At 32.6% G+C, this 18672-nt stretch overlaps 1 protein-coding gene across 1 annotated transcript in view; it reads right to left on the reverse strand.

Annotated features, from left to right (window-relative positions):
- Positions 1–18271, reverse strand: part of LOC127718642 (mucin-2-like) — a 31345-nt gene extending 13074 nt beyond the window's left edge. The window contains exons 1-12 of the mRNA XM_052224694.1: positions 18228–18271; positions 16960–17020; positions 15928–16005; positions 14694–14848; positions 13849–13886; positions 11265–11370; positions 9651–9818; positions 9004–9148; positions 7742–7861; positions 4532–4583; positions 3195–3460; positions 44–95 (exon numbers count right to left, since the gene is read on the reverse strand). Coding sequence (XP_052080654.1) covers positions 44–95; positions 3195–3460; positions 4532–4583; positions 7742–7861; positions 9004–9148; positions 9651–9818; positions 11265–11370; positions 13849–13886; positions 14694–14848; positions 15928–16005; positions 16960–17020; positions 18228–18271 — 1285 coding nt within the window. The remainder of the gene's footprint in view (positions 1–43; positions 96–3194; positions 3461–4531; positions 4584–7741; positions 7862–9003; positions 9149–9650; positions 9819–11264; positions 11371–13848; positions 13887–14693; positions 14849–15927; positions 16006–16959; positions 17021–18227) is intronic.
- Positions 18272–18672: the final 401 nt, after the last annotated feature.

Here is an 18672-nt window from a genome sequence, read left to right on the forward strand (position 1 = left end):
GTCTATTTAGTAAATACAAAAAATAGAAATAATCTGCACTTACCGTCTCCAACAGGGGCATTTGAATCAGACGTGCACACTCCAGATATACACCACTGTAACGAAATAATTCATATTTAGGATAATCATTTGAAAATTTATTAGATACTGTCAATTCCAAAATTTCTTTTATTATAAGTAGAATAAAATGCAACAGATTTATCAGTGTATTAATTAGTAGATTTTGGATCATAGACCACCCCTCTTCGAGCTCCTCTTAAACATATGTGTAAACTTGTATTTAAATCAACTCGTCCTAACGTAAGTAATTACATCTGATTTATTACCTATAAGATAGTTTTATTCTGTTTTAATTCATTTTCATTTTTTATTGACTATGACCTGAAGCCTAAATTAATTTCCCAATTAATCACATAGAATTTACCGACGAAGGATTAATTGAGCTTTCCACATATGCAAATGATTGATTGATTGTTGGTTGCTTTACGCCGCATTAGCACAACAAGGCTATATCGCGGCGACATATGCAAATGAACTTTTGTTCGTAATTTGTAGGTACAGAATAAAAATATTGTTCTGTCCGTCTAGTGAATACTTGATTCGAGAAACAAATTATTATTTGTTTAATTAAATTTACTTTCAAAAAAAGATAATGATGCATACACTACCATATTTTGCGGTATTTTTGTTACTATTTTCTAACTTGGTCATTTTAATTGAGTCTGGTGTCCATTGGCAAATGATTTATGCATAGCAGGAGATGCTTACTCTGTCGACTAAACATGTCACACTCCCCCCCCCCTTTCCCATCGTGTTTGTATATATATTTACACTGTTTAAACATCGGTAAACAACTGATTCTCATATCTCTATGGTAATTTTATATCTTTTAAAGTTGCCAATGAAACTTTGCACTGAACTCGATGTCTTCTTGCAATTGGTCATCATGTGCTCACATATGGAACGGATTATTTGAATGGTTCAAATACATTTTTCAATTGTCCAAAGAAGAAAGACAATTGACAAATTTCCATTCGAATGTTTCGCCTAGACGTGCTAAGATATAATTCTAATGACAAACCTTTTGATTTCCACAGAGTGTGTAGTCAGTACCACTATATGTAAAACACGTATTTGTATTTGGTTCAGCACAGTAAAGTTGCGTACATATTGAAGAATAATCTCCGTTGTAGAAGTACTGAAATAAAGATAATTATAATAAACAGAACAGTTGAAACTCTTAGGTTTTTCTACCACCCGGCATCTTTTGCCCTGATCGTACTTGGTAAAAAATTTGGAGTTTTCGGTTTGTTCTTCTCCCCAACTTGATATTTGATTTATTCTTCAAACTGTTTTGTTTCAGCGCCGATGATGAGACGTATTTTGATGGAACGCGCTTCTGTTGTACTGAATATTTAGCCCGGTATCTTTAACGAGTTTATACAATACAGAGCAGTTCTCGCTAACACTAAGGTCTTAAATGCAATTGTATTTTAAACAACTCAATTGTAGCTAGTAAGTAGGTTATATTATTTTGTTCATCTAGTAAAATCCAAATTATATGCACAAGACTTATTGATATAAAAGCAATTCCATAAAACAGATATCCAAAATACTCAGAATGTTTTGCCGTCGTTTTAAAATTCTACAAGATAACTGTTGAAATGTTTGCTTCATCTAAATACTTATCCCAATTCAGAAATTTTCTTTGTTCATATGTCTTAGTTTTAGCCTATAACATCGCCTTGGCGGAGAGCATAGTTTCGGTTTGATTTTTTCAATGGACATATTCTCTTATTTGGGTTTGAACTTTTAATTCTACGATACTATATAGTCCATTATGTGTAAAAGTGGACGAAGTTTGGATTATTACATTGACTATTGCTCTTATTCTTCCCAATATACAATTTTGCGGGAAATCGTATCATCCCTTCTGACGTTTTATGACAAAATCTTGTGTAAAAACAAACACATGAAAGGATTACTCCGCATACTGGAGTACAGAAAGTAAAGATTTAATAAAAATGTTAATAGATATAAGAAGATGTGGTATCAGTGAAAATGAGACAACTCTCCATCCAAGTCACAATTTGAAAAAGTAAACCATTATAGGTCAAAGTACGGTCTTCAACACGGAGCCTTGACTCACACCGAACATCAAGCTACAAAGGGCTCCAAAATGACTAGTGTAAAACCATTCAAACGGGAAAACCAACGGTCTAATCTATATAAAAAACGTAAATCGAGAAACACTTATGGACCACATCAACAAACGACAACTACTGAACATCATATTACTGACTTTGGACAGGTGCAAACAAATGCAGCGGGTTCAAACGTTTTAATAGGTACCCATCTTCACCCTTATCTGAAACAATAGTGTAACATCAAAACATAGAAAGACACACTATAAAATATCAATTGAAATGGCTTAACTCAATCAAAAGACATATTAACACAAGTGAACATACCTTGAACGAAAAATGTTGATCTATGACACAATGTAAATACAAAATCAATAAAATAAGGGGTATGATGTTAAACAATTTCAGAAAAACAGCCATAATCTTGAACAAAATGCCACCAAATAGAATAATGTACACAGGTAAATGAAAATAATTTTTTTTGTAAGGTATACAGTATAAATGGAGAACGAAATTTTTTTTTACAATATAAATAATTTTGTTGTTCATAGTACGAGAACAGAAGTGAAAATTTATAGTCCTACCAAACACTTATCAAAACTGGTATATATCAAAAATAGAGAGACGAGATATAACCCTAAATAAGTAAACATTAAATAACAAAAAAGCATTACAAATTGTATCAACAGGTCAAATTAACAAGAAAGTACGATTTTAAAAGCCAAAAACAATTAATAATAAAAAAATCATGCATTAGAGACTAAAATCAACTAAAACACACCCCAGGGATTTAGTATTTTAACGTCATGGATAGTCAAAGAAGACATGATGACTTGTGCAATGCCAAAAATAAAAGTATCGGCTTAAGTCTAATATAAGGTTTTCCATCCGATGCAGTGAACAATGTTCATATGATAGGTGTACACGAGACAAACATTCAAGAAAGATAAAGAGACAAATATATAATTAGAAATATAACCAATTAAAAGCTCACTGCTACAAATACAAGATAGCGTTTATATATTTATACACTTAACAATATAGACTCACCCTACACATATGTGACCCTGTACCACGATTTTGTACACACTGCTGATCAGCATCGTTAACCTGGCTCTGAGTTGTCGTGGTTGATAATGTAGTGGTAGTTGGTCCAGGTGTAGTAGTAGTTGTTGACGTTGTTGGTCCAGGGGTAGTGGTTGTTGATGATGTAGTTGGTCCAGGGGTAGTGGTAGTAGTTGTCGTTGTGGTTGACGTGGTTGTTGAGTCGGAGCAAGAATAACAACAAGACTGACCAACATATTGACAATAAAAAGCTTTATTTTCAGTTACTAAATCTAGACATGTTCTTCCATCGCTGTAGATTGCACCCTTTTTGTCACCATATAGGCAATTATCTAAACATTCAAATCATCGAAGTTTTGACTGATGTTTCAAAGCAATAAAGATACTTTTCAATTTCTATCTATCAATATTTTATTTTGAGTTGCTATCTGTAGATTTCTACCTTTCGTTTACCCATCGCACCTTTTGAAATGAAAGCGATTCCCTTAAGAATTGTTTGTTTTCTATTATTTATAACTTCTCAATCAATTTATGACATTTGAACATCGGTAAACTACTGTTGACTCAACTTAACATTGTTTTCCTTTCGTTTTTATTAAAAATTTGTTTGATGAAGAATTAGTTCAATTTTATATGTACTGCCCGTTCGATGGCAACATACAAATTCATTGTTCGATCAATAGTTATTTGCAAGTGAATCTTGCATTCGCTGTGTGTTGGTCAACTTTATTCAATATGTGAGAAGTTGAATGATATAATACTAGTATGATAGAAATGGGTGTTAAAATAATGTCGATAACGTGTCTTGCCATTCGGCAAACCTCGGTATTATACACTGAACTGAAAGGTACCGGATCTACTGAGGTTTGACCATTGTTTTCTATCACGTAACTGTTACAGATGGTGCACACATTACTAGCACGTTGTGAACGGATCAGACAAGAACATTTGTTAACTCAAAGCGGACTGACAATATTTGAACGATATTTATGGGCATTAGATTGTTGAGTGGAGACGTCTCAACACATCATGAATACAACTTATTTTCAGTAAGCATATAAAAAGTAATATAAATATAAAAATTCATAGTAATGTAACACACGTCAAGAAACATATGAATTTCCACATTCAATGCTGGAGGCTGAAATATTTGAAAATCCAAAACGTATTTGAAAATTAAAAAGGCTGATTGACTTTTTAGTATTTTATAAAATAGAAGATTATATGTCGATGGCATAACGATCTTTTTCCATTTCTGTTTTTTTTTTTTAATTTTCAAATCCTATGAATCATATTGTTATCTTGTAATATCAATAACTTACCATCTCCAGACGGAGCGTTGACATCAGACACACATACTCCAGTTTTGCACCACTATATATAATAAATTAAATAAATGTGTTACTATAGCATGATTTAAGTGGGTTGTCCACTTTTTTAAATTTTTGCAAAAACCGACTTTTACGAATGAAATTTGAATTTTCTTGCGATCAGATTTACTCATTACGTCAAACATGTTAATATACATCATGCTTTTCTGTTTTTGAATATGTTTATGAATTTCAAATATTTTGATCTCAAACATCACCGAAGAGACAGTTTTTGTCGAAATGCGCATTTGGTGCAGTAAAATTGTGGACATAATATTTGAAAATCCATAACCTAATACAATGAGCTGATAAAACTAAAGAGAACTATATGTAACGCCAAACCCGGATAAGAACTCTGAGCAATACACGAGGAAGATACATTCCCCAATGTGAAATGCTTTCCAAAGTTTCATAACAGCAAATGGTAATAAAACAATTTCTATTTTGTCATGCTAAATAAGAGCTGATAAAACCAAAACCAACTACATGTTAAGCCAAAACCGGATAAGGATCCAAAGTTTTATAACAACAAATTGTAATGAAACAATAAATGTTTAAATGCCAGGTACGAAATACTGTCTACTTGGCTGGTGATTCCCTCATGAACTGATCATATCATTTGGAGAAGATCGTTCATTTACTTACGAGAAGTTTGAATTACAGTTTTATGGCAAAAGACGAGTATTTTTTCGCAAGACATTTATAAAGTGTTCTTTTCATTTTTTTTAACATTTTTAACAATTTTAGATAACCTTACAGTTATATGCAATTACTGGCAGTTGTGTGTTTATGTAATGGATACATTCAACAACAAATTAAACAGCAGAGAAGATGACAAATGCTCTTTAACTTCGGACTTAATTTGGCTTTTTAACTTTTTTATTCGAGCGTCAATGATGAGTCTTTAGTAAAAGAAACGCGCGTCAGGTTACACAGTTTAAACCTGGTATCTGTGATGAGTTTAAATTCGCATTCACCTTACTTCAAGAATAGTGATCGGTGTTCTTTTTTACATTGTTCTCTTGAAAACACGCGTTAGGTTAAACGTTTGATCTGAATACAAGGGTTTTTAAATTTTCTGTGTGGTATTTCACATAAATGTAGAACCAAAGGCTTGTGTGAATGGTGTTTATTCATAGGCGTTGTTTTATTTGCTTAGCACATACTCTTTAATCCTTAGAACAACAAACATATTAAAATAAAAATATTTTGAAATATAAACGTTAATTTTATTTTCTTTTGATTTTTATACAGTAGAATAAGTTTTTGATATAAACCTTAACCATATGTTATTAATTCTGTTATTACAACATATTAAGTATATATTATTCTTTAATATTTTTAAAAAGTTATAAGCAAATATTAATACGGTCCTAGTTTTATCTTTCTTCCAATATTTGTGTAACAGTAGACGATATCAATTACGATAGCACAAAACGGGATTGTATATTACTTAAACTTTTACTTTTTAATAAGTATATACCCACCTGGCATGTTAGAACTGTACATATTGATATACGATTAAATATTTAATGAAAATGGAACGTCACAAGGAAAGTAAAATGGCAGGTTACAAGGTCACATTACAATGTATCCCCCTCGTGTAAAACGCTGAATCCTTGTCCGTGTAAGGGTATAATTTTTATCCTTGTCGGTCATATTAGGTTTTCATAGTGTGTATTACCACTGGAATTTAAGCAACCAACGATTAATCAATCAAAGAGTGAAACATGTTTGGATTTACAAAAAGATTGGCATCAAACATCACTGATGAGACATTAATTGTTGAAATGCGCGTCTAGTGCAGAAATATTGGTATCGTGTAAAGTTATCACAAACCAAAAAAAATATAGAAATATATAATGGTTGTGTATTTTAAAACAGTTACGATAAACAGACCAATATGTATTTGTAAGCTAAATCCTGTGAGTGTTCCATTTTCGTTTAACATCGCGATTATGTTAAAAATGTAAAATATTATCCCTCGCGTAAATATGAAATGTCTTTACGAAAGACCAGAATCAAACACTTGTCAAAACGTAAAATAAAACACTGCGAAGAGGTGCAGCAATGGAAATCGCAAAATTTAAGATCTGAGAAAACAAACTAATTTACAGTACCATTACATCAGTAATGTAAAACAAGATTGTCTATAAATGCAACATTCATTTAATATATATCTGAAGGAAACAGTACAAAAGTAACACGAGTTGGTTGACCGTTATGAAATATCCATTTCACAGATAATAACAGAATGATATATTCAAATTGTCGTAATTACAATAATGTCCCCTTTTCCCCAAATGTGACCTATCGAATTAGCCTTATCACCGGGTTTGTACTAACATGAGCAACACGACGGGTGCCAAATGTGGAGCAGGATCTGTTTACCCTTTTAGAGCACCTGAGATCACCCCCAGTTTTTGGTGGGGTTCGTGTTGCTCAGTCTTTAGTTTTCTATGTTGTGTTTTGTGTACTGTTGTTTGGCTGTTTGTCTTTTCTTTTTTAGCCATGGTGTTGTCTGTTTAATTTCGACTTATGAGTTTGAATGTCCCTTTGGTATCTTTCACCTCTCATTAAAAATCTGTATTTTTTATAAGCATTTTTTTATATTTAGATTATTGTTGTGTTGATGCGACATGGCCTATAATACTTGTACTGAGACGTTGCCGTTTGGTGTTGCGTTTCACGCGGCAACCTGGATACTGAAAATGCCAGTTTTTTTTAATTATAAGAAATGTACTTCGTAAATAAAGGGAATATCATATAATCTGAATATCCATTAGATAGAAAATAACATAATGCATTGATTAGAAGTACAAATTAGAGTGCAAATCAGAAAGCTCTAAAGATAGATAGAGTCTGTTCTATACTCGAGAGTGTACCTTGATTGAACATTGATTTGTAGCAGATAGGTCCCCATTTCACATTTCAAGCTTTTTTATACACGTAAAAGAGAGGCGAAAGACAACAAAGGGATACTCAAACTCACAAGTTGAAAACAAATGACAACTCCATGGCAAAAAAACGAAAAAGACAAAAATAAAACAATTAACTTGCATATAAATGTATTTCTATGATTTAAGAGTATGTCTTCTTAACCAATCGTGTGGTCTGTACAATGTATAGGGAATAAACGTGACAGGTTTAGTTATTACATACCTTTTTATTACCACAAAGCGTGCCATCACCTCCTATATTCGTATTACAGTACCCATTTCCAGATGGATCAGCACACCATAACACCGTACACACAGTAGTAAAATCACCATCATATCGATCCTGAAAATAGTTTTTTTAAACACTAGCAATAATAATACAAATTACCAAAATCAGTTTTTAAAGTGAAACAATTAAACTAAAATTTTCAAAAACAATGTAAGTATATAAAATCCCTTGTCAGGTTTCTCTTTTTCGTATTCCAAAAAAAAACGTATTTATGTAGAAATTAAAAGTTGCAGTTTCTGTGGTTATCAGATACAGAGAAGTACTTTTTCAAATTATCGACTTTGTTTCCAATTATATGATTTTCGGCAAAGGAAAAAAATCTTATGTACGATATAATGTATCCATGTATATGCTACGTAATAAGAACCCGTATGGTTTATTGTCTTTGTCTAAAATCTATCAGAAACTTTGAACAGCGGTTGCCATTAGTTATATCATAATGTGTTTTTGCTTTATGTAACATGGTGTTGATTTAAGTGCTTAATTGGTTTAATTCTTTCACATTTTTTCCATAACTTGAAGAGTATGAAGCTTTGCAGGCATCATGTAAATACATTTGCGTATTGTCTATTGTTGAGGACCTGCATCATGTACAGACACTAGCATTTTGTTGTGGACCTGCATCATGTATAGACACTTGCGTATTATATATTGTTGAGGACCTGCATTATGTATAGACACTTGCGTATTGTATATTGTTGAGGACTTGCATCATGTATAGACACTTGCGTATTGTATATTGTTGAGGACCGTATATTCAACATTGACGTCTAGATGTTTAATAATTTTTGGTCAATGGGATTGCTGTCTAATGGATGTTTACGTAAGAACTCATTTATTGTTAGAACGGGTATTTACTTGATCAATTCTACAATCTAAGACACCGATAATTCATCTTTTGTTGAAGTGGAGGGGGATGTGGTGGCTATTAAAAAATTATAGATTCTGAATTTCTTGAAAAAATATTGATTTGTTTCAGAAGGGAAGTGAAAAAACGAAGAAATATTTTCTTTAAAAATAAGGGGAGAAGTAAGAACGCTACTCAATTTAAAAATAAACTTATTATTCCTGCATTTAATAGAAATATTTACGTGTCAATATAAATTCTTCTCACTAGAACAAAACCCATGATCCCGAAAAAAAGATGGATGATCGTTGCTTAATATAGAGTCGTGGAACATATCGTTTTAACCTACACTGCAGAAAGATGATCCACTTCCACGAATCTGTACACATTGTTCATCTGCTGAAAATACTTGTCCTGCTAGTTGTTGGTCATAAGGTGTTAGTCCAGTAGGGTCAAATCCTGCACTTAATATCTTCATACAATTATTTCCCGCTCTGTAAATATATACTTATTTTTATTCATTGTGGACATTAAAATCATAAGAAATAGTCTCGCGGTTTGATTTAAAGGGTGTTAATAAAATTCATAACGGGTGTGCTTCAAGAGATACATTCATAATAGAAAACTACATTCCTCCAAAACCAGCTTTTAAATTCCCATATTGAGCAAAAGGTCTTCTTTCGTATGCCACTTCTGGAGTGCTTGATGAGGTAATATATTTAAACTTAAACGTTATTTTTATTATAAGTTCCGGTTTAATTGTTTTTATGCAGTGCTACGACTATTGTTAACTCATTTTTCTTTGTCTGCAATGCTGTTAGTATTACTCAATTTGTAGCTTTCTTGTCTTTTGTTGTTTTAAGTAGAAAGAAATTTAAACAAAGACCAAATTGTTAAAAAAGCTGACAGGTTGGTATGTAGATTTTAAAATTAGTTTTGTTTAAACGAAATATATAACATGACAAAAAAATAATCGAATATCAAATAATTACTTACGAATCCAATGAATTTATGTAATTCGTAAAATAAGAAGTTGAACATGTTGAAAATATCCATGGATGTGTAGCAGTGGCTGCGTCGGTCTGTGGACTGACCCCAGACGCCATGATATAGGCATCACTACCACTGCAGGCATTTCCGGTACCGTCATGTTCTGCACTAAAACTGTAATACACAAAGATACCAGTAGAATTGCTTGGAGGTAAAGCGCTTCCATTAGCACGAATTAAAAACAAACGGGATTCACATCTAATACAGAGGCACTTAATCAAAATCCGAACAATTGTGGAGTAATGAAATATATAATATTTTTGCACATGTGGAGCAGGATCTTCGTACCCTTCCGAAGCACCTGAGATTTTTTGTTGTTGGTTGGCGTTGCTTAGTCTTTAGTTTTTAGTCTTTAGTTTTCTATATTGTGTTTTCTGTAAGTCGTTTTTCGTTTTTTTGCCATGGCATTGACAGTTTGTTTTCCACTTATCTTTCTGAATATCCCTTTGGTATCTTACGTCTCTCTTCTGTCTTAGTTTATAACCAGCATAAATTAACACACATAGACTTTCGAATCTCTCACAGTTAAATTCTGCATCGGGAACAAGGCGACATAGTTTCGATTTATGCAACGAGAAATTGAGACTACAAGGAAGAATTTAGAGTTCTTATATGACACATTCACTCCGTTATAGTAGCCTTACTCACACAATCACTCCGTTATAGCAGCCTTACTATTTTTACCGACTTTTTCTCGTTTTAATTGTTTCACATTATGTCATGCCAGGGCTTTTTATAGCTGATAATACGGTTTATATTTTGCTCATTGTTGAAGGCCGTATGGTGATCTTTAGCTTCTTACATCCAGGTCATTCGGACTTTGATTAATAGTTGTCTGATTTTGTCTCGTATGCAATTATATGACATCCCCATAATTTTATACGAAAATAGTCCAATTAAAAATAAAGATTTTTGTAATATATCAGTATAGAATTCATGCATGTTTTAATCCCAGGTAAAAAGATAAACTGAGTTCTTTCACTCATTCATCCAATTCCATTTGTCAGTTCACCAATTTCCCGTTTGTATTTTAATACAACCATCTCAAATTTACCCAACCATCCAACGCTTTTCACTTGTTTATCCATCACTTATCTTCCATTCGTTCATCTTTTTCCAACTTATTATCGAAGATCATATAAAATTTGTTTACTATTTCTTATCTTGACCTAGTATGTTATATCATTGTTTATTTCCACATTATTTGGTCCCTCGTGGATTGTTGTCCCACTGTCGACCATACCACATCTACTTATTTAAGGAATGACTGTAATATTTTTTCTGTCTATGAAGAAATAACATAAAAAATGTGGTGCACACTGAATAACCCGCGTAGCACCACATTTTTGAGGTTATTTCGAAAAGATAGAAAAAAAATTACAGTAATTCCTTTTAATTTAATTCAAAATTCCATTTTTAAGGAGTAAATCACAAAAAAACGTTGATGACGTCACGATCACATGACAAAAGTATGTCTATGAGTATGAGCTGATAAACAAAAAACTTTAAGCCAATCAAAAGACGTGTAACGTCCAAAATTAAATTATTATTATATTTTACCAATGTCCCAATTCGTGTGCTGCCACGGATATGATAACGAAGTTGAATCCATCTTCCACAATAGACTGACTACTGCTAGTACAGACTCGACCTACATATGCAAGTCCTGTAAAATACCAAATGTAAAATTAATTCAGTTTCGTCTGATATAGGGGAGTTTGAACAGATATATCATGTGCAAGAGGTATATGTGCCAAAAATGAAAGTCGAGAGAAGTAAAATTTTCTGAGCATCAAGTTGAAGCAAATTTCTTCTCAAGACAGTATCATTACACCTCCTGAACATGATGTAAGAAGCGGTGAGCATTTAATATAGCGCATCGATGATCAAGCGTATCCGTGAAGGGTAAAATACGTTATATTTGATTTCCCAAATAACACGACAAAGAGGGTTAAAAGGAGATATGACTTTGAATATACACAAGTGGTATTGAAATATGAACATAATTCATAAGACAAATGAAAATATATGGAAAATGCAACCAATCAAAATCAATGATTCTTAACAAGGTGAAATCTATACTACTAAAGGAAGACATCGATTTCGTTAAGCCGTAACTCCTCTGAAACCATACAAAGTCGGAAATATTTGTGATATGACGTATAAATGTAGTTTTTTGTACTTCCTAAATTTGTCTTTGAAACAATCTTTTTTCTACAGAAAACGCAAATTTTTGAGAAAATATCCAAATTCGGAGACCGTTATCGATTCTTGTGTTATACGCTTTCGCACATGCTCAGTCGACGTACTGCCCGCGAAATCTATAATACTAAAATAACAAGGTCATGAACTTCGTCATTATACAGGGCTTAATGCTACTAAATTCAATCTTTGTCACATGAATTTTCGGGTTGCAGTAAGAAACCAGGACGGGTTAAAACAGAAAGATTTTGATAGCAGAGAAAACTATGCGCCTTATAATCAGCACGACTTAATCAGATGACAATACGAATACTAAAAATCCAGGCTTCAAATAAGGCGTACATGTAGGTACTTTGAATTAGTCACGGATCCGCGATGTCGCAGGTGTTTTCTAGTTAATACAATACTTAAGTCCGATATCTTCGGACACAGTTTACTGCAAAATATAATGTATAAAGATAAGAATGTTGGATATAGGCCACTACTGTAAAGATAGTACACAAAGTTAGGCAAGACCTGTCATACAAGGTCAAGGCGTGTCCTATCTAACACCACGTGCAAAGTTGGACCAAACATATTTAATACGAGCAAATTATCAGGATTAATTTCGATCGAAGAATTTTATACAGATTAAAATCCAATTTTAAACGTTGATTTTAGCCATATACCACTTGTCTTTCAATATCTGTCCTAATTACACTTTCCATAAGAATGCTGGTTTTTGATTGGTTGATATCCGGTGTATGTTTCATGTATTTAAAACTTAATGAATATCGTTAATTTTTCGTCGCTGCCGGAGTAGATGCACAGGAATAATATATTTTATACTATCTATGCAGTGGTATTTACCAAAACGTATGGCTTTTTTTACCATTCACGTAGATGCTTTATCATTTGTGCGTTTTATCAAATACAGCTGTATTTTTTTGGCTATTTCTACCAACGTCTTGATACCGAAGGAATAATATAATTAAATCAAATGTTTTAACTTAACCATTCGTATTCGGTGTAATTAAACAGACATTTCATGTTCAGGAGGGGTATTTGTGAATAAAACCAGTCTTTAGCAGCTCTGGATAATTTGCCTTCTCTAGACTGGAATTTGTTTTGGGGGGTATTACCTTAAATGTCTTTGAAGAAGACAAAAACAAAGCAAAGCCTTCTGGCTAAATGTAGTCGGTCTTCAGTATTTTAGATGTGTTCGTATTGAGATCATAATAAAATCGTGGAAATTAGAAAATAATTATCATTCAAACATTGGTATTTTATTTCTTGCCAATAATGAATTTATTTAATAATCAACACCGTACATCACAAATTCTAATGCATTTTACTGTGTTTTCTATCTTTGTAAGGTTCTAGTGTACATTCTACATTTTTCTTTTCATTTGAAATTAAAGAACCTTTTTGAACACGCTCAAATACGCCACGGCCCCACATTGTCATTTGGCAAACAAAATCTCACCAGATTACTAAGTTCAAAGACTCATAACTCCTACAAAAGTCAATTGATAAAAATGTCTTGATAATATACATCTACATATTATGTCTAAATTATGTACAAAGTTTAATGAAATTCTGACGTGTAGTTTCAGGGGAGTTGCAATGACAAACAAACTGTTAAGGCCACAATTCTAAGTTCAAAGGGCATAACTCAAAGAAAAAAAAATGAATCATAATTTCCTGTCGATATCCACATCTACATATCATTTCCTTATTATCTACAAAGTTTCACAAAATTCTGTGTTCTGTTACTTCAGAGGAGTTGCTATGACCAGAACAGGATTGACTGACGGACAGACGGACGGGTGAAAAAACATTTTACTCTGCGTAACTTCGTTGCGTGGGGTATTACAATGTTATTGAACACGAGAAACTTTATATTGGTTCGTATAAACAGAGTATAGTTATTTCAATTTCTTATTAATTCTTTAATTGTTACCTGCATTGCTGTTTGATCCACTAGCTGTTAAATCATACCTGTTAATTAAATAAAATAATTTATGGTTTAATACATGATGGTCTGGATAGGTGGTCCTTCATTTGATTATTCTTTAACTTTTCATACAATTTTTCTCTATTCTTTTTTTATTTTTACCCTTGTTTTCTATTCTTTATATTTCAGCACCCTTTTATGCTCTATTCTTTACATTTATTGTGCACTTATTGCCATTATTCTCTATTCTGTTAACCTTATCAAGACCTTCATATATTTTGACCACATGATTCTTGGTCAGTACTGATAGTCGTGCTTTAACAGACACAAATATCTTTTAATTTAAAATGAAACAGCCAAAAGGGTCTGGATTGGGTCCTTTATTCTTTATCCTAAAGTTTTTAGACCATTTTTCTCTATTCTTTTAATTTATTTTGCTCATTATTCTCAATTCTTTTATATTTTATTACCCCATTGTCCATTATTTTTCTCTTTTTGCCTACTATTCTCTATTCTGTAAACCCCATCCAGACCCTAACGAAACAGCTAAAAGAACAGAGCTTATAAATGTTTAATACAAATGAAACAGAAACCGTCTGATATTGCTTCAGTGATCGTTTGCTTTTCTACAGTAAATGAAACAATATACAAATGCTAGACCAACAGTTGCAGAATATTCTATATTACTTCAAAGTCCCAGACTGTAAAACTTAAACATCTGCCAATAATAAAATAGCATATCAAATAATTATATGGCGAGGAGGGGTACTAAATATATGGCGGGGAGGGGTATTCTTCAATAAGACAGCAACCTAATATCACAAAAAAAATATTAGTTAAAAACGACTGACCTCGTAAACAACATTGCGTGATCATGGCCGGGTAGACTGAAAGGTGGGCTACGATTCCATGTTTGAAAGTTTTGAAGAGCAGTAGATGAATCTACTTGGTTTGGTGTTACTGATGTGACTTTTATTGTTTCCGTCCATGTAGCATCTGATGGAGTCTGAAAATATGTGTATAATATGTTTTACTGGTGTTATAAATAAAATAATAATAATAAAATTCTTTATTTAACGAAGGTAACTCATTTAACAATAACATGTTAATCTTCCTAGAGGCCTTCATTTTTTTAATTTTTATTGATTCCGTCCATGTAGCTTCTGAAGGGGTCTGATATAATAAGTATAAATATTGTAAAGTGTATAACAAATGTCAAACAAAGTATAAAGAAGGAGGTTCTTAAAGGGTTCGGTATATCAATTTCTCTATCATCGATCTTCCTTATCGCTTATCTGCATGTATCACTCTGCTCAGCTCTTCACAAAATTGCATATCACTGATTTGTGACGTCAAACACGTCATATTGTTTGAACCTATACGTTGATAATATTGAACTGAACTTATCGAGTCTAATTCCAGTTTGCTGGTGAAAACAAAAGAAATATTATTGTTTCTTTTATGAAAAACACACAAATATTACGTTTTTTGGTCGATTTTTTCTCTTTTATTTTTTCTTTCCCAACAATTGTTCTTCTATAATTTATATTTTAGCACCTAATTATTCTCTATTGTTTATCTTTTTGCCCATTATTTTTTTTTCTGAAAACCCTATCAAAATAAGAATCCTTGTTCATGACTTATCACATTATTGAAACATGACTGTGATAAACTACACCACGGGTGCATCTTCATTACTTATGTGAAATTTTTTAAGTTATCTTGTTTAGCTTATGGTCCTTTTTCGTTCAATATAGCTTCAAATTTGAATGCCCCCTTCTCATCTTCTATTTTTTCTTTGAATATTGAAATTTAAAGGGGAAACAGAAATTTCAAGAGATGGTGTAATTTTTTTTACGGTATTTCAAAATATTAAATATATACTTCATGTATATACTACTTAAAAATTTCATTCCCTTGATATAGTCGAGCATTTTGTTTTGTCAGGTTTTATGAACTTCTTGTTAAATTTATCTTGGAGTTCGGTATTATTGTTAATCGTTTTAAACCATTTAATGTTTTCATAACGGTTGACACCCTTATCCCCCTCCCCAAACCAAACACTCTTAAACAATTTAAACATACCTGTGCAATAACTATACCAGCAAATACAATATCGATGGTGTATGATGATGTCTGTATATTCTTGTACATTCCGTCCATCTGTACAAACAAAGACACATTATACACACATTGGTAGGAAATATATACCATTAAATTGCAAAAGTTTAAAAATGTTAGTCGAGTTTATTTTCCTGTTTCGTTTTGACCGTCACTTTGTAAACATTTATTGCCTGTATTTTGTTGGACAAAATAATCTTTTTCATCCTATTTTGGGCAAAGTTATTTCATTCAGATTTTACCAAGCCATATCCAAAATTCAACCCCCTCCCCCCCCCCCCCCCCCCCCCTCCCTCCAGATGGTCGTCCCAATTGACGCAGGAAGGGATAATGTGACGATATATTTATTTGATTTATACTTACATGTGGAGCAGGATCTGCTTACCCTTCCGGAGCACCTGAGATCACCCCAAGTTTTTGGTGGGGTTCGTGTTGCTTAGTCTTTAGTTTTCTATGTTGTGTCATCTGTACTATTATTTGTCTGTTTGTCTTTTTATTTTTGGCCATGAAGTTGTCAGTTTGTTTTCGATCTATGAGTTTGACTGTCCCTCTGGTATCTTTCGTCCCTCTTTTTTCTACTAAACAAATGCCGATGTTTCGAAAACACTGTAACAAGGTAGCAATCCGCAAACCATAGGAAGACGTTTCACCATTAGTTTCGATCGAATTCTTTGCTCTTACTCATTCATAGCAATAAAATATAAATATCTTTTTTTTTTACAGATTCAGTAAATGTGAACATATGCGTTATTCTGGCTTTTCTTAATCCAACAACACTATTGGTTAGTTCTGAGATAGTCAGCTTTTTCATGTTTGATTTCATTTTACAAACAAAGTTCATATGAAAACGTCTCCTATAGTTTCATTCTTTGTCCAGTAAAATTCATGTTTAAACACGAGCCAATGTATACGTTATAATTATATAAGTATGAACACCGTATAGTATATCTATGTAATACTCACACCAGTAATAACAAAAGCATAGTACTGCCTCACTGATGTCAGAGCTTCGGTTTCTTTTTGTGATGAAGATGTTTGTGTACTTTTGTCATACCAGCTGTAATATACAAATATGGTGATGTGGTATGATTGACATTTACACGACTAACCACAAAAGGTACATATAATAATAAGAAAAAAATATTTAAAAAAAAACAAAAAAAATAGCTTTGGTTTGACCAAATAGTTTCTAATACATTTTTGGATTTAAGGAGCAAACGCTTTATTTTCGTTAATCAATACCTGTAAAAGTATAACAAATAACATTGTGCAAAACCTGATTGTTCGTTATGATCCAATTAATGAGTAAACATTTTATTGTTATGCATCAATACAATCATGTTATAACAAATAACATTGTGTAAAACATTCAATGAAAATTACAAACTTGTGAAGAGTTCCATCCTTGTTTATATATACAAACCAACTTACTGCTTATAAACAGCATAATCTACCACTATCAGTAACTCTAACTGGTGTAGCCCAGTCGCCCTTTTATGTCTGTGATTTCTGGTTGTAAATGTAGCTTGCTTTGTTGTATCAGCTACAAATTGAAACATATATTAATAAACAAAAATATCAGAGACTAACAAGTGTTAATTATATTTAAAATGAACGATGAAATACATTTTAATATAGTTACTGTACTTATGTATTATTTTTCTGGAAATGACACTTAGGGAGCTACCATTTGATTTTTATGGGGGGGGGGGGGGGGGGGGGGGGGGGGGGGGGGCTAGGATGAAATTTGAAAAAAATAGGCAGGACAGGAGTTTTGAGTAAAAAAAAAGGCAGGATGAGATTATTTGCCAAAAAAAAAAAGGCAGGATGACAATTTATGTAAAAAAAAAAAGTCAGGATAAACTAAAAAAAAAAAAAGGCAGGACCGAATAGAGTGAAAAATAAAAAGGCAGGACCAAATAGAGGGAAAAATAAATAGGCAGGACAAAATTTTTCATCCTAGCCCCCCCCCCCCCCCCCCCCCCCCCCCATAAAAATCAAATGGTATCTCCCTTACATGTAATGTAAATCTCATAAAAAAAGTTTGGCCAGCCAAATTGAACTCCTTACATTCTATGCAAACACAATCAAATACTTCTTCTTCGTGTTCTTCCAAATACACTGCATTACGTCTCTGACGCATTGACACAGTGGCCTCTCTAAATTGTAAAAATATATCTGATCTTTATCTTCATACGCAATGCGGAAATTCTTGTTCTTCTATGGTTGTTGTATATACATGGTGTCCGCTACATGCTAGTTACAATGGTTGTGAGTTGTCAAGTACAATGTAAGAATCACAATTCATGTATCAATCTTTAAACCATAAAAATGGTTGAGTTGGGAATAATTTCCTTAAATAAGTATATATATCTAACCTTTTCCTAGAAAATCGTTGAAATCAATTTCAGGGATTTTTTCCTTCCTTATTTCAAACTGATTGAACCCTGACTTCAGCTTCGTGTATGTTTTATTTTTGGCAGTTTGGACGATATATTCCTCGCTACCTAGATTGAAGGTTCCAAACTGTACAAATAGAAAGATAAACTTGCTGAAAACATTTCAACACTAGTTTTAACACAATAACTTACATCGCTGGTTTGGTAAAACTCTGCTTAAATAAGAACAAATGACCTGCGAGTGAAGAAATTGACCTTATGCAAATGAATATCAATACATCTGTTAAGGATGTTCGCTACTCTGGGTTTT

The sequence above is a fragment of the Mytilus californianus genome, unplaced genomic scaffold (genome assembly GCF_021869535.1).
Source record: "Mytilus californianus isolate M0D057914Y unplaced genomic scaffold, xbMytCali1.0.p SCAF_10, whole genome shotgun sequence".
Lineage (NCBI taxonomy): Eukaryota > Metazoa > Mollusca > Bivalvia > Mytilida > Mytilidae > Mytilus > Mytilus californianus.